At 31.5% G+C, this 13756-nt stretch overlaps 1 protein-coding gene across 1 annotated transcript; it reads left to right on the top strand.

Annotated features, from left to right (window-relative positions):
- Nucleotides 1–1350: 1350 nt before the first annotated feature.
- On the top strand, nucleotides 1351–6518 carry LOC107451948 (uncharacterized). The gene is made up of 5 exons (XM_043051914.3): nucleotides 1351–1465; nucleotides 1667–1707; nucleotides 2105–2172; nucleotides 3069–3662; nucleotides 5600–6518. The coding sequence occupies exons 1-5, from the start codon at nucleotides 1416–1418 to the stop codon at nucleotides 6467–6469; spliced, it is 1623 nt and encodes a 540-aa protein (XP_042907848.2). The 5' UTR covers nucleotides 1351–1415; the 3' UTR covers nucleotides 6470–6518.
- The last annotated feature ends 7238 nt before the right edge of the window (nucleotides 6519–13756 follow it).

Here is a 13756-nt window from a genome sequence, read left to right as displayed (position 1 = left end):
TTTTTTATTTACTTATGTATTGGTATAACATAGATTTGCAGGCTCATTCGCTCACTCAAGGCTTATAAGCCTTTATCAAGTATATTTTATTTTATTTTACCGTCGTTGAACAGCCGACCTAATTTCTGAGTTTACGACCACTAATTTTCAACTCCGTAGCCTTGTAATTTTGAACCCAATCCAGAAGACAAGGAAACTCCTGGATCAAGTTGTGGGAGAAATTTGCCTTCGTGGAGGACTTTCTGATGGAACTAACCCGCATTGACGTTACAGGAAGACCACGAGAACCTCCCACGTTTTGCCTGATGGCAAGGGGACTCTAACCCATGATCCGTTTACCACAGAGGATATTTCACGTCAGCACTGTGGTCGGTGCAAGCCAGATGAGAAATTCGTATCGACCAGCCATCGCCGGGATCGAACCTGGTTCACCTCATTGGAAGGCGAATGCTCTATCCCCTGAGTCATTGCGTCTCTCTATCAAGTATATGTTCAAATAGCACAATACAGAGAACGACAGCACGGAAATACATCACGCTCAGCGTTTGGTGATACCAGTCGGCCACGGAGTCCCCTTTGAAACTTATATGCAAAATTGTATCTATTTCAGTTTATTGGTACAGCGTACATTAGTACAGTGTATACGTTAAACAAAGCCTTATAAGCCTTTGTTAAATAGAATGACAAATGGTACAATTCAAAGAAGGGTAACGCTAAGATATATCGAGATTGACGGTGGGGTTCGAACTGGCAACAGAGTGGTTGGTAAGCAATACCGCTAACCCAGCGAGGCCCTTCTATTTCAGTTAAATCTTTGTATTCATTTGTAATCACTAATGTTCTTCAATGGCTTCGACATGTATCTGAGATATTCTTTGACGCATACCGAGACCACAGTTTTTATATCCTAGATATTATAATTTAATGCCTTCAGGTTTTTCGCTTGTCAATTTAATACACTGTTTGACTGTGTCTTGGTGCTTCAGTGATTAGGGGACAAAAGGTAAAAGTCTGTGACCCTCTTTGTCACAGTATGTAGCATCAGTCCCTCGACCAGTCTTTCAAATCGAGGATGAGCGAAAAGTTATGCTTACGGACTTCGACGAAAATGATCGTAGGTTCGTGATCCCAATAACTCAAAACCCGCAATCTTTACTGGAGAAAATGCATATGTAGACCAACCTCAGCTTCTTGAACAGCTTCTCAACCACAGCTTCTTTAAACATGAGTTGCGTAAAATGTGTTTTGATTAACTCTTTAAAAACTTTATGAGAAAGGTTTGTAGCTTCAAGTAGCATAGATCTTGTTAATTCTACCTATCTTCAATGTCTACCTATGATCTTCTGCTATAGAGGTTAAAAGCGTGCAACATAGATCCTCTTACCACAACCACTTCAATCTACTTATCTATAAAAATGGAAATTTTCATGCTGCAGTCAGTCTTCAGTTGGAGCATTCATAGCAGGTGAGTAGCTTTTATTTGTTAATCATAAAAATAATAGATTTGGCGATGTAAATTCTGTTTTAAGTAATTATAAAAAATTTAATTGTGTAGTAATTTTAAAACATTTTTTTTTACTTAAAATATTTGAAACAAATTTGATTATCTTCACGGAAAAAAATTACAAAAAAAAATATTTATTTCAACACAGATTATTTCTTTTAGGTGTAAAGCGATGGACTTCCTTATAGTGACTGTATTATTAGGTAAAAAAATATAATTTTTCAAAATAATTTTTTTCCCTAGCCTCTTTTAATTTTCCTTAATTTGCTTTTCCTTAACATGTAAACAAACTTGTGTACAAGTTTTTCGTACATAAATTTTAAGTGTTAGCTTCTGTATAAAAACTGCTTTACAAGGATTCTTAATCCTAAACATTAAAAGTAGTTATGGTATTTGTATTTACATTTTCGAAAATAAATAATGCATCGAATATTGTACTATATAACAATCTATTGAATAACTATTGTAATAAGCTAAATCTTCTGTTACTCAACTCCAGTTTTTACTTTTCATTTTAACTTTTTTAAATTCTTTACTACTCTTCTCCAAACGTACTGTGTATTGAAATATGTTTAACATAATTGTTCACTTTCTCGTTAGGCTTGTTGGCCAATGGAAAAGCGCAGAAACCAGTTACTTCTGATGAGCTTAATATTGAAGTTCCAGAGGTAAAAATGTTTATTTCTAACATTAAAACTATACTTTTCAAAGCTAATATATTTAACAAGTGAACATTTTCCTGTTTTAGATAAATTCAGTATACTAGGACATTAAATTTAAACGCTAGACTTTTTTTTTCAAAATTGGCTGCAAAAGTCAGTTTAGAAACTAAAGAAACCTTTTTGCTATTGATCAAATTAAAAACTGACTTTTCAGTTTCATCAGTATAGATTTTTATCACTCAATGCAAAACCTTACGGATATTTGTTTTTGAAATATTTGTCAGCGTCTTAGAAAACTTATTAAAATAGGTAAAATTGTTTTGTTTTGCAATTTTACACTTTTGCGTTGTACATATACTGGATATTTATCTAGTTTTTGAATTTATCTTTGACTGAATATTAAATTTTAAAATCACAACTGATTTCATCCTTTTTATAAGTCTTGAATAACTCTCTTTGTGGTGAGAACACTTGATGCAAACGCTTAATTAAACATCTTAAACTGGGTCTTAATATTTTTGATAAATATTATGAGCTAATAATAAATGCATTCCAAGTAACGAAATTATACTCTGTAAAATATTGTCCAATTTGAAATCTATTTAAAATTTTAACTTCTGGATCATTTTCAATTTATTTCGTTTAGTGATATTTTCTAAGATAATGTAAACAAATTAGTTTCATATTAGAATATCATTTAAGCAGAAATAATCTAATCTATAAAGTAAAACACCAGCTTTCCATTCTTTAAAGTTAAGATTCTGAACCGTACCATACGTTCAAATTTGCTTTTTTATTTTAAAAATTTGTTTAAACTTAGATTGAATCGGACAATCTATTTCTATCAGTATCGTTCTTAAATGAATATTTTAGGCTAATATCTGATTTATTTTCCCCTCCAGATAACTGAGGATTTCTTTGAAGAAATCCTACAGTATTTTCCTGGCTCATCTGGAATGTACGAACACTTCGCAAGTACTCCAGAGCCTAAATATGCAAAAAGCACCCACGAGCCTGAAGGTATTGAAATCACTCTTGAGCCTGAAGTGGTCAGAAGCACAACCGTACCATCTTACAACGAGTTTTGCAAAGATATTTCCCATGGATTGCATGATATCGATGGCAAGTACCCGAAACTGAAGGCTCTGAAGTCCAAGCTGTACACCTATTTCTTCAGTTCCATGGCCGAATACGAAAGGAATCCTCACAAGAGAAAGAACATCGCGTTAGACATTCTCTCCGAGCTTATTAAACTGCTCCAGATGTTGCAGAAAAAGATCGGAGAGTGTCCAGTGAGACACGTTCCAGTAGTTTCAGTCCCTCCTGTTGAAGAGATCATCGCTGAAGAAGTTGTGTATCCGCCATTTGTTGGATCAGTCAGAGGTATTCCTGGAGTTAACTATCCAAATTATACTGAAGTGCCCATTACTTCGTTCTCGTGCAGCGACAAGAAATACATCCCTGGATTTTATGCTGACTTGGAAACTGGGTGCCAGGTAAGCAATTTAGCAAATTTTAACATATGGTATTTTTCAGTTTGCATTAAACTCTGTTTAACTAATTGGAATTTATGCTATATAAAACTTTTAAATGATTATTAATAAGCTGTTTCAAAAGACATGAAATTAGTGACTCTAATTTCAGTACTGTACAACGAGGAAGTCAAACTTAATTCTCCAACTAGCAAAGTAAAATAAATATTTTAAAGTAATGAAATAAGTATTCTGTCAGTTTGAAACCTAGTTTTTGATATATTACTAAAATGGTGTTAATTATGATATTTTTCTAAGACCTTTTGTATACTTGTTCTATAGTGTAACTTAATATAAAGATATCCGGATAGGGATATCCGGATTTTAATATAGGATCGAATTCATTGCGTTTCGTAAAGAATTTTCCACCAGTTATTGCTTAATATTACTCTCAAATCTTCCTTGCAGGGAATTTCTTTAATTTAAAATTTAAAAATATAATAGAGTTTAATGTTTGCGGTAAATATAAATTAAACATAAAGCATTGAAGAATAGATACGAGGCTAAATGAAGTCCTAAAGTAGGCCCAACGTCTTGAGAAGTATATTATTGTCCCTTTTTAGTTTTGATCTCTTCATGCAATACGGCAGAAAAGTTTTAGTATTTTTGAATTTAAGTTAATTTCATTCTTAATTTTAAGTATCCAAAGGAAACTTGTTTAAAATTGATCAGAAAAAATTATCTCATTACTCTTCGAGCCGCTGCATAAAATTTGGTTATACAGTAGTATAAAAATGTGCACCTGTTTTGTATTGTCAGTATTTTATTTCGCTTTTACAGAGAAATTTCGGAATTTTAAGAGGTAGTGAATTGGTGTCTAGTAAAATTTGTATTTTAAGGCTCGAAATCTGTAGAGGAATAGTTTTAAATAATCTCCTATTTTTGAGCAGATAATTTAAAAATTTGTAATCGTGAAATATAATTTATCGAGGAATTTTTCAATACGAAACAAATGTGTGTCCATTGTACCACAAATTAATATTTTCAAATGTTGCTCCAAAATGGCTAATTAAATTTCCCGTAAGCTGTTTTCGTTGAAGTAAAATGCCTGTACAGTGAAATCACACAAGCTGTCTCTGAATAAACATGTCTTTTTTTTCAGATTGAGATTTGTCACCCTAAATTTAAGGAATAGCCACATTCAGAAATTGTCCCCATTGTTTGGGGAGGGGAGTAGTCCTAAGTTTAGACCCCTTAACGGTCTTTTGCGCATTTCCCCAGATCGCGAATTTTTTAAACAAATTTAAAAACTGTTGCAGGCAATTACAAAATTTATTTATCCAAAACATTCCCAGCAAAATAACTCCCAGTAAAAATTTATTTTATTTAATAGTCTAATAAAAATGAAATTTAAAGTATATTTTTGACTATTAAAATATAAAGACAAATATTTAAGTTACATTTTGCATGGAATTATCTTTGGATAAATGAAGTTATCCAAAGATTCCATGTTCACCGTTCAAATTTTTTGATTCAGAAATTTCGAGATGGTAAGATACGTAATTTAAATGTAAGGGGTTCAAACTTTGGACAGTTCTCTTGACCGAGCACTGAGGATCATATTTCCTAGTTTGCTACGTCCTTATATTTTGGAGGTCGAAAATATTAATCGGTCAGAAAAAGTTTATTCAGAGAAAGTAAGTTTTTGTAATCATAACTTTAACTATAGTCTGTATTGGTTAATATATTGAAAGTCGCCCCCCTCAAAACATTAAGATTAGATCCTAGACTTTTAAGATAAGATCATTGCATGGAAAGTTAGTGTAGCGCTTTTTATTTTGTGCACTGTATCTAAACATGCGTGACAAACTCTTCTAAATGGTCAATTTAGTTAGTTTTGTGTCAAGTTTTTGAAAAACTGTTTGCTTCCGGCTTTTCCTAATTTCTGACTTCTATTTTAGGTTTTCCATGTTTGTTATGAGCATCGACGAGAAAGTTTCCTTTGTCCTACCGGTACTCTATTTAATCAACCCATATTGGCCTGTGACTATTGGTACAGTTCTAATTGCTCACTTTCCGAACACTATTACGATGTCAATGTAGAGGAAGATGAGGTTCACATATCCGAACCAGAAAAAGATCACGTAGAGGAGCTTATTACGACTATTATTGAGCAAGAAAAAACTACCATTCCTCGTATTGTGGTAAAAAGCAAAGATAGTGTAAAAATAGATGCAGATCTCGATCAAATCTTAAAGTTCTTGCCCGTTAAAGCTAAAGTTGTGGAGTTTCCAGAGAAACCGGCTCCCAAACCTCTACCAGTTCTTGAACCAAAGTTCGTCAAAGCTGCAGTTGCTATTCCAGCAATGAAAGTTGCAGCTAAAGTTGCTCCTATTCTTAAAGCTAAAATTGAAGATGCCGTAAAGATGAAGGTGGAAAAGGCCATAAAGACTAAAGTTGTTCCAGTTGCCAAAATGAAGGCAGTTGGCGCTGTCAAAGCAAAGCTTGTCACCGCTGCTGCAGCAGCTCCAGTTGTCAAGGCTAAAGTACTAGCAGCTGCAGTTCCAGTTGCAAAAACTAAAATTGCAGCAGCGGCTGCTGCTACACCTCTTGTGAAATCTAAAGTAATTTCTGCAGCAGCTGGACCGATATTGAAGGCAAAAGTTGCTGCAAAAACATTGCCCCTTGTAAAAATGGCCGCCATTGACGCGAAGTTGTTAGCTGCTGCAAAAGCCAAAAAGGCAGCAATGATTTCTCCTTTAACTAAAAAAGCTCTGGCTCTAGGCTATTTGAAGTTGCTTAAAGCAAAGAAATTTGCCATAATGGGTTGATTTTTGTATTTGTAAGTTTTGTTTTACATTAAACTTATCAGTCAACAAATTTGTCTCTTGTTCATTAACTGAAGTTTCTTTTTTTTACTGCTAACGTTTTAGTAGTTGTGTGAAATGGAAGATTAAAATTTTGTTCTACTTAACAAAAACTGATTGACTGAAGTGCTTAGGAACTAAAATTTTTTAGGTACTTTAATATTTTTAATTATTCTATTTAAACTGGATTATTAAATTTATTTAAATTGAATACTTATGTACATATTTTAACTTAATATTTTACATTGTCAATTAGCAACGTACAAGAGAATGTAGAATTAAAATGTTCTTAAAATACATGCAAGTAACTAAATGTGCTTCAAATTCGTACTAATTCTAGAATTATGGTAAAAATAAAATTGAAAGGCTCAATACAAGTCAAGCTAGACTCTCCACCAATTTGTGAAGCTAAAGATAAATGAAGTTAAGAAGTTGATAACAGTTTTCCTCACATTAGATATGTTTCTTACGAGAATTTCCTCTTGCATTGTTATTGCGCGCTTAAAAGCAGATAGGTAATTAAAATTTCAGTAAGGAGAAAAAAGTTTGCACCGATCCATAGAATGGAACAGTTTTATTTTAAAAAAATAGTTCACGCCTGGACCATTGGGAGAGATGTGAGCGTATGTAACAAATTCGAGGTAAAACTGTTTAATCATAGTATGTTCAATTAAAATTGAGCATTTGCAAGCAAACACTCTCCTTTCAACACGCAAGAACTTTTTGGTTTACTGAAAAAACAAGACTAGACTCTCTTTCTTTCAAAATTCCTGGAAGCAAACTTCCAACTCTCTCTTTTTGAATTTAGCTCTTACTCTTAGCTCTGCTCTGACTCTTTCAGACTTGATGAATTCTTTATGGCTGTCATTGCTGGATTTTTAAGTCTCTTCAAATTGTAGTACTTCTCGGACTGACAGTATGAACAAGATTTCAAGTTCTAAGTTAGCTTTTATTCTTGCTCTAACTATTTAACCTATTTCTGACGTCTTTTAAAAGTTCTATAGTTCTCCTAGTTCTCCAAGTGATCATATGATCAAAAATTTATCTTAAATATTAATAGAAAAACAAAATTCGTGAACGAAAACAAATTCAGAGTTTTATGAAGTAATTAGTTAACGAGCTTTCTTCGCTGATTATAAAATTATAAGTTTGATGAATCAAAACACAATATCTTGCTAGCAAGGAAATAAAGTGTAGCATCTACGTTGCCCTACTCTACGATAATTTAACTCCATGCAGGTTTTCAACTTTTCTTCAAAACTAAATTTTACTATTCACTTATTCAAAAATTGATACTTCATAAATTAATACTTTTCTGAAAAACTAGATTGAAAAAATAACTTTTTAGAGCAAGACAAAAATATTTATATTCGAGACAAATACAAAATTTATTTGAGTATTTAACAAAAATAGAATTTAAAATTTGATTCAAACACATACCAAAGCATGTTAGATTTCTGAAATGTTCATCTTTCTAAATATTGTTGAGTCTTATCTTTGGTAAACTTTGCTTGTATTTAAAACAATATGCTTGTGAAAATTACGTGAAAAGTTGTCTAAATTTTTCTTTTACGAGTATAATGTAAGAACATACATATTTTTTTAACTAAATTGAAACTAAAATTATTTTTTAACTTTTTTTTTCTTTCTAAATTTGGGTAGGAAACAAATTTGCTCAACCTAAATATTACCGAAATAAAAATTAGCCAAAAAATACTCTTACAAGCGCTTAACCCCTTAGTTTTCGTTAACTTCTTTATGCCATAAATGAAATTATTCCAGAAGAATACTGATACTTTTTTCCTAAAATATTTAATTCCAAAAAAGCTAGAAGCCAAATTAGAATCTTAACTTTAATTGAAAAATGTGTTTCTTAAAACAACTTGTAACCACTACACGATTCTTGTAAAAGCTTTCAAACCTAACAAAAATGACTGGGTGATGCATATTCTTCAAATATTTACAAGGTCCGATTAAATATTGTTTAAAGAACAAAACCCTTTTGCATATCAGCTGCTCTTAAAATTTCTTTCATTAAACCATCTTAATTCCATATTATTTATTCTCTTTGTTTTTTAGCTTATGAGATAATTAGTCGTCCTAAAATGCTATTTGCTTCTGCAATAGTTCGTCAAATATAACAAATGACTGTGACAAAATGTTATCCAGCATATTTTCCAGCAATTTTAGCACAATTCCTAAACTTAAAGCAAGTCAGTATTACAAAACAAAAAACGTTTTAAGGCATTTCTTACTGATAAAAGATTGAAATCACATTCTAAAATTTTTAAAGAATGCATATTGTAATAACCTAAGAAACTAGCGTATCCAGGTTTTTTATTTCTTATTGAAATGATTAATTTGTAAGTGTCTGTCTTTCAAATATTCGAAAGGATTGCAACATTGAAACAACTATGCATAAATATAAAGTTTTGGAATTTTTTTTAATGTTGGATTTAATTGGATATATATATATTGATGGAAATATTAAATTTTCAAGTGGTGTATTAACTTACCCAATATATAAATGTTAGATTTCAATTAAAAAATATCTCGGTTAAAAATTTTGGAGCTTTTTCAAATATAATATCGTTTAAACTCATTATAACCTTAATTTAGTTTTAGGTTGAGTCATAATATTATTTAAATTCGATACAACTTTAATATGGAGTTAAGTTGAGCCATAATATTGTTCAAACTAGTTACAACTATAATATAAAGCTTGATTAAACCATATTATTGCTTCAACTTGGTACTATTTTAACATGTTGCGAGGTTGAATCTTATTAATGAACGTACTAAAATTTACGTGTTTCAGTTCAGCCATGTTATGAATGCCATATTATAAATGCAATTTAATTTAATCACGATTTGAGGTATCAATATTGCAATTTAGCATTGACTCAATTTATTTGACAGTGTAATGACGGCCTTGGAAATTTATACCGATTTCTGAAAACTATTAGTTTTTTTTCATTGCCAAATAAAATTTATTGTTAATCAAACTCCCAATCATTTTCTAATTTATTAAACATAAATATTGATGATTGGCTGTTGATTCCTGATGCTACAACCACGAAAAAAAAATTTCTTATATCTACAGGCACTCGAGAAAGCGGTCTTGGAAGAGATTCGAGCGTCCTCAAAGTAGCCAGATCAATAGCCAAGGCTGGCAGATTTGAATTGAATTCTGAGGAAGGACCACACTGGGCACCATTGAGGAAAGAGAAAAGTATTTGGTATTGATAGGGTTTGAAACTCCATCTGAGCTCTGTGTTTGAGAAATATTGAAGAGTCAGTTTTCCTGGTCACTACAAGCAGAATTTATGAAAAATTAAAATTATGATCAATTTCCGGTGTAAGCAAGCTAACATTCACAAAAACTAAAATGAGGAAAATAATGAAATATGCATTTTAAAAACCCCGTCTCTCAAGTTGACTACAAAGGAGAAGAAAATTACTTTTATCAGAGCTAAATATGACTTATTATTTAAATTGAAGCTGCATTGCTGTTCATGTCGGTCAAAATATCCCGAGGCAAGCTACTAAATTTTCCTTTCTTTTTCGACTTTTGCAAAATACGACGCTATTCATCAACATCATCTCCTCTAAGAATAATACATTCATTGTAAAGTTTATCCTGCATTTCGATGCCATTCTTAAAGAAGAAATTATCAAGACTCATAAAAACTGATTCCATTTCTGATATGACTTCATTATTTGCGTCAAACCTCTTCCCCAGGAATAAACTTTTGTGAGTATATACATTCTCTTATCTTTTCTGGAGTATTTTTCTCCCAGGAGTGTGATGAAAGATCACCTTCTTCTTGTAATATAGAGCCATTTCTTCTTGGTTTCATCCTTCAATTGATTTATACATCAAGGACTATTATATTTGCCCTCAAGGACTTCTTTTTTAAAGTATTCAATGAATGTAGTTTCTGGGATATACAAAAAGAAGTGTAACTAAACTTCCCGAGGCGAGTATTGAGTTTTTGCTTTTGTTCTCCATTTAGTTGAGTACCTATTTGATTCGTAGAGGTAGACCTATGCTTCGTTCACTACTGTATAATGAAAGTCCAGTTTATATTACTTAAACAGTTCGGAATAGAGCTCTGAATTATCAACACGGAGTTTTTTTGTACCGTGATGTAACTTACCTACCACTACAAATATTAAATACCCATTCCCTAGTATATTAGACACATTGATTTGAATCCATCTAGAGGTACCTTCTGATAGATGAAGGTTTACCCAGTTGATAATTATGTCTTCTTATTGATGACCTCCGGACGTGGTGTGAACTCGGCAACATCGAGGGATGGTTCGCATTGAACAATTGAATTGCTCTCAAAAATCCGGTAAAATAAATGAAATTCTCCTGACCAATAACAAAAGAAATGAAATAAATAAACAAAGATATAAGAAAAAAAAAGAAAATAGTTACAGAAAAGTAATATAATGAGTGAAAAATAAATAAATTAACAGCATTAATCAACTAGTAGAATTCGTTCATCTAATTTCTATAACATGTAAAATTCTGGAAATGAGTAATGTGGCATAACTACAAATATTAAATATCAATTTAGATGAAGATTTACATAGTCGATAATTATAGCTTTTTAATACCACTGTAAACAAACGCTGCACCTATCGGGAAAATAGTTTTATTCGTAATCAAATTTAAGAGCACAATATTGTATATACTACTTTGTGACATCTTTAGGGGGTTATATATCAAAACAACTTCTTTTTACAGTTATTCAATAGAATTTTTTTCTTGTGCAATTCCCACATTAATAGTTTCTGAGCCTTTAACATTATCAGTGATTAAATAGCTCCAATTAAACTCCACAAACTACCGAAACTGGGACTTTTAGACGAAACAGATTCCTTATTTCAATTTTCAAACAATTTCTGAAATCAATCTAAAGTTTTTGTGCAAAAAAGTGCTTAAATGATGAAAAAAAATTTTCTTTATCGTCGCTCTTCCTTCCTTTGTGATTCAAATCAAAACTTTTAATATACATCGAATTAAAATTGAGTCCTCCGTCCAATATTGGACAGCATTTAGTTCAGTTTTATCACTTAAAATTTTTTTTTGAAAGGTCTTTATCCTCGCCATTTTAGGTTAAATTTAATGAAAATGATTCTTCATTAAATCATTCTTTAATAATGGAAATCATTTTGCGTTTATTATCTGCTACAAGATAATGTAAAGCTTTATTTAAGAGTGCCCTAGGCAAAGCTCTCCTTTCCACTCCAATTATGTTTAAGTAAAATGACAAATATAAGTGGTTGCCTAATGTGGCGCCAATGACAAAACATAATTAGAATTTAAAAAAAAAAAATTATGCACCAAATAAAATGTATTTTATATCAAAATAGAGCAAAGAAATTACTTTAAAAAGTAAATATATATTCCTGGTATTCATAGTAAAAAAGGAAGTATTTACTTACCTTATTTAGAGATTTCTTACCTTACCTTATCTATGCGTGTTACCTTAAATAAAACAACATTGCGTATCCTGGTGACCAACATTACTATAATTAAAGGAGTGACTCAAAATATCGTATAACCCAACATTTATGTATAAATAATGTTTAAAAAATTAAAATTCACAATAAAAACCATTATATATTTATGAATAACTTATCAAAATCTTTTTTCATTTTTACATTTTCTTTAATGAACAAAGAAACAGAAATGAGTACAATAAAAGTAATACAACTTACGCAGAAAAATTACAATAAAAATATCCGGAACTGACGTGATAAAGTAACCCAAGCTGGTTTTTCTTTCATTTTAACAAGTGCGCCTAAGATTTTTTCAGAATATAAATTTAAAAAATTTTCATGTTCTGATCAAATTTGTGATAATTACTGCTATTCTTATCAATAAGGACATCTAAAGGCCTGGTTTCTTAAGGCCTGGTTTCTTAGGACAGGACGCCGTCAGCTGGAAATCAGCGCTAACCTCTGATTGGTCCATTTGTGAGTTTGATAGTATACGTCATCGTACGCTCATCTTGAACTACAATTACCGTCCAACTCAACTGCAGTTGGATTACAACGTGACGTTAACCACAGAAGCAATGGCGGACAACATCCAACAGCTCATTGAAATCAGCCAAGATTTTGATTTTGACATTAAACATAACTTCTTCATTAAACTTAGCACTCTTTATTTAGCTCAGCTATAATGTGTTTTTTCTTGGACAAAGTCATTATTTGTTCTCTAAAACACTGGTCGACAATAACAAAATCAATGCAAATTCAAAATAAATATTTGTTTACGTTATTAACGCATGCGCAATGAGAGATAATGTCTGCGTTTGACCGACTGCTCATGCTGAGCTAACAAAAAAGTATTTTTTTGGCGTCAGATCTACGTCAACTTTCCGCTGACGCCCAGATAAGGTGCTTGTCCTAAGAAACCAGACCTTAAGAGGTCACTTCAATTACCTGCTCACTGGTTATCCATCGATGATAGCAACCAATAGGGATACTTTTAAAAATACTAGATTTCATTTATTTGTTATTTGGATATGTGTAAGTTGCAAGCTAGGTTTTATTTATTTGTTATTTGAATACATGTAAGTTGTAGGCCAGATTTTGTATCATCGGTTGCTATGGTGATATAGAAAAACTTTTTTTTTGTAAAATAAAAGTGTTATGTTTTTTGTTTTTTGTAAAATGGAGTCAGAATAATTGTTTTTTTAGTTAGAAATTAGTTTTCTTGTAGAGAACTGCAGAATATTGCGCTTTCTGGTAGAGTCTCTTAATAAATACATTTCTATTGGAATGAGAATACGTATTGTCCAATAGAAATTGTGCAAACAGCTAGTTGCTATTCACAACCACAAAATTACGAAAATTGCTTGATTTATTTTACTCAAGGATGTAGCTCTATCTCTGCTGTGAAAATCTCCATTGAAACTGTATTTGCTTATTTCCACCTCTATTAACAAAATTGTAAACAACTATTCTATGGTGATGGATCATCGCCATATAAACAATTTTTAATTAGTTATTGGAGTCAAAACTGCACATTTTGCGTATTTTGGAAATTGCATTAAACCTAATATTTCATTTGTTAACTAAGAGGTTGAATTTATTTATTTACCCCGGTATTTCAATTATAAAATGCGTACTTATTGAAATTAAGAATATTTTTTTGAATATATTAGAGCTTTAAGCTGATAAGCAACATAAACGAAAGATGGTAAAAAATACATTGAATCAACAATT

The sequence above is a fragment of the Parasteatoda tepidariorum genome, chromosome 2, assembly GCF_982258835.1.
Source record: "Parasteatoda tepidariorum strain Cologne lab strain chromosome 2, Ptep-v5.0, whole genome shotgun sequence".
In the NCBI taxonomy this organism is placed as follows: domain Eukaryota; kingdom Metazoa; phylum Arthropoda; class Arachnida; order Araneae; family Theridiidae; genus Parasteatoda; species Parasteatoda tepidariorum.
Note: the sequence above shows the minus strand (reverse complement) of the source record. Positions and strands in the feature narration are given on the sequence as shown.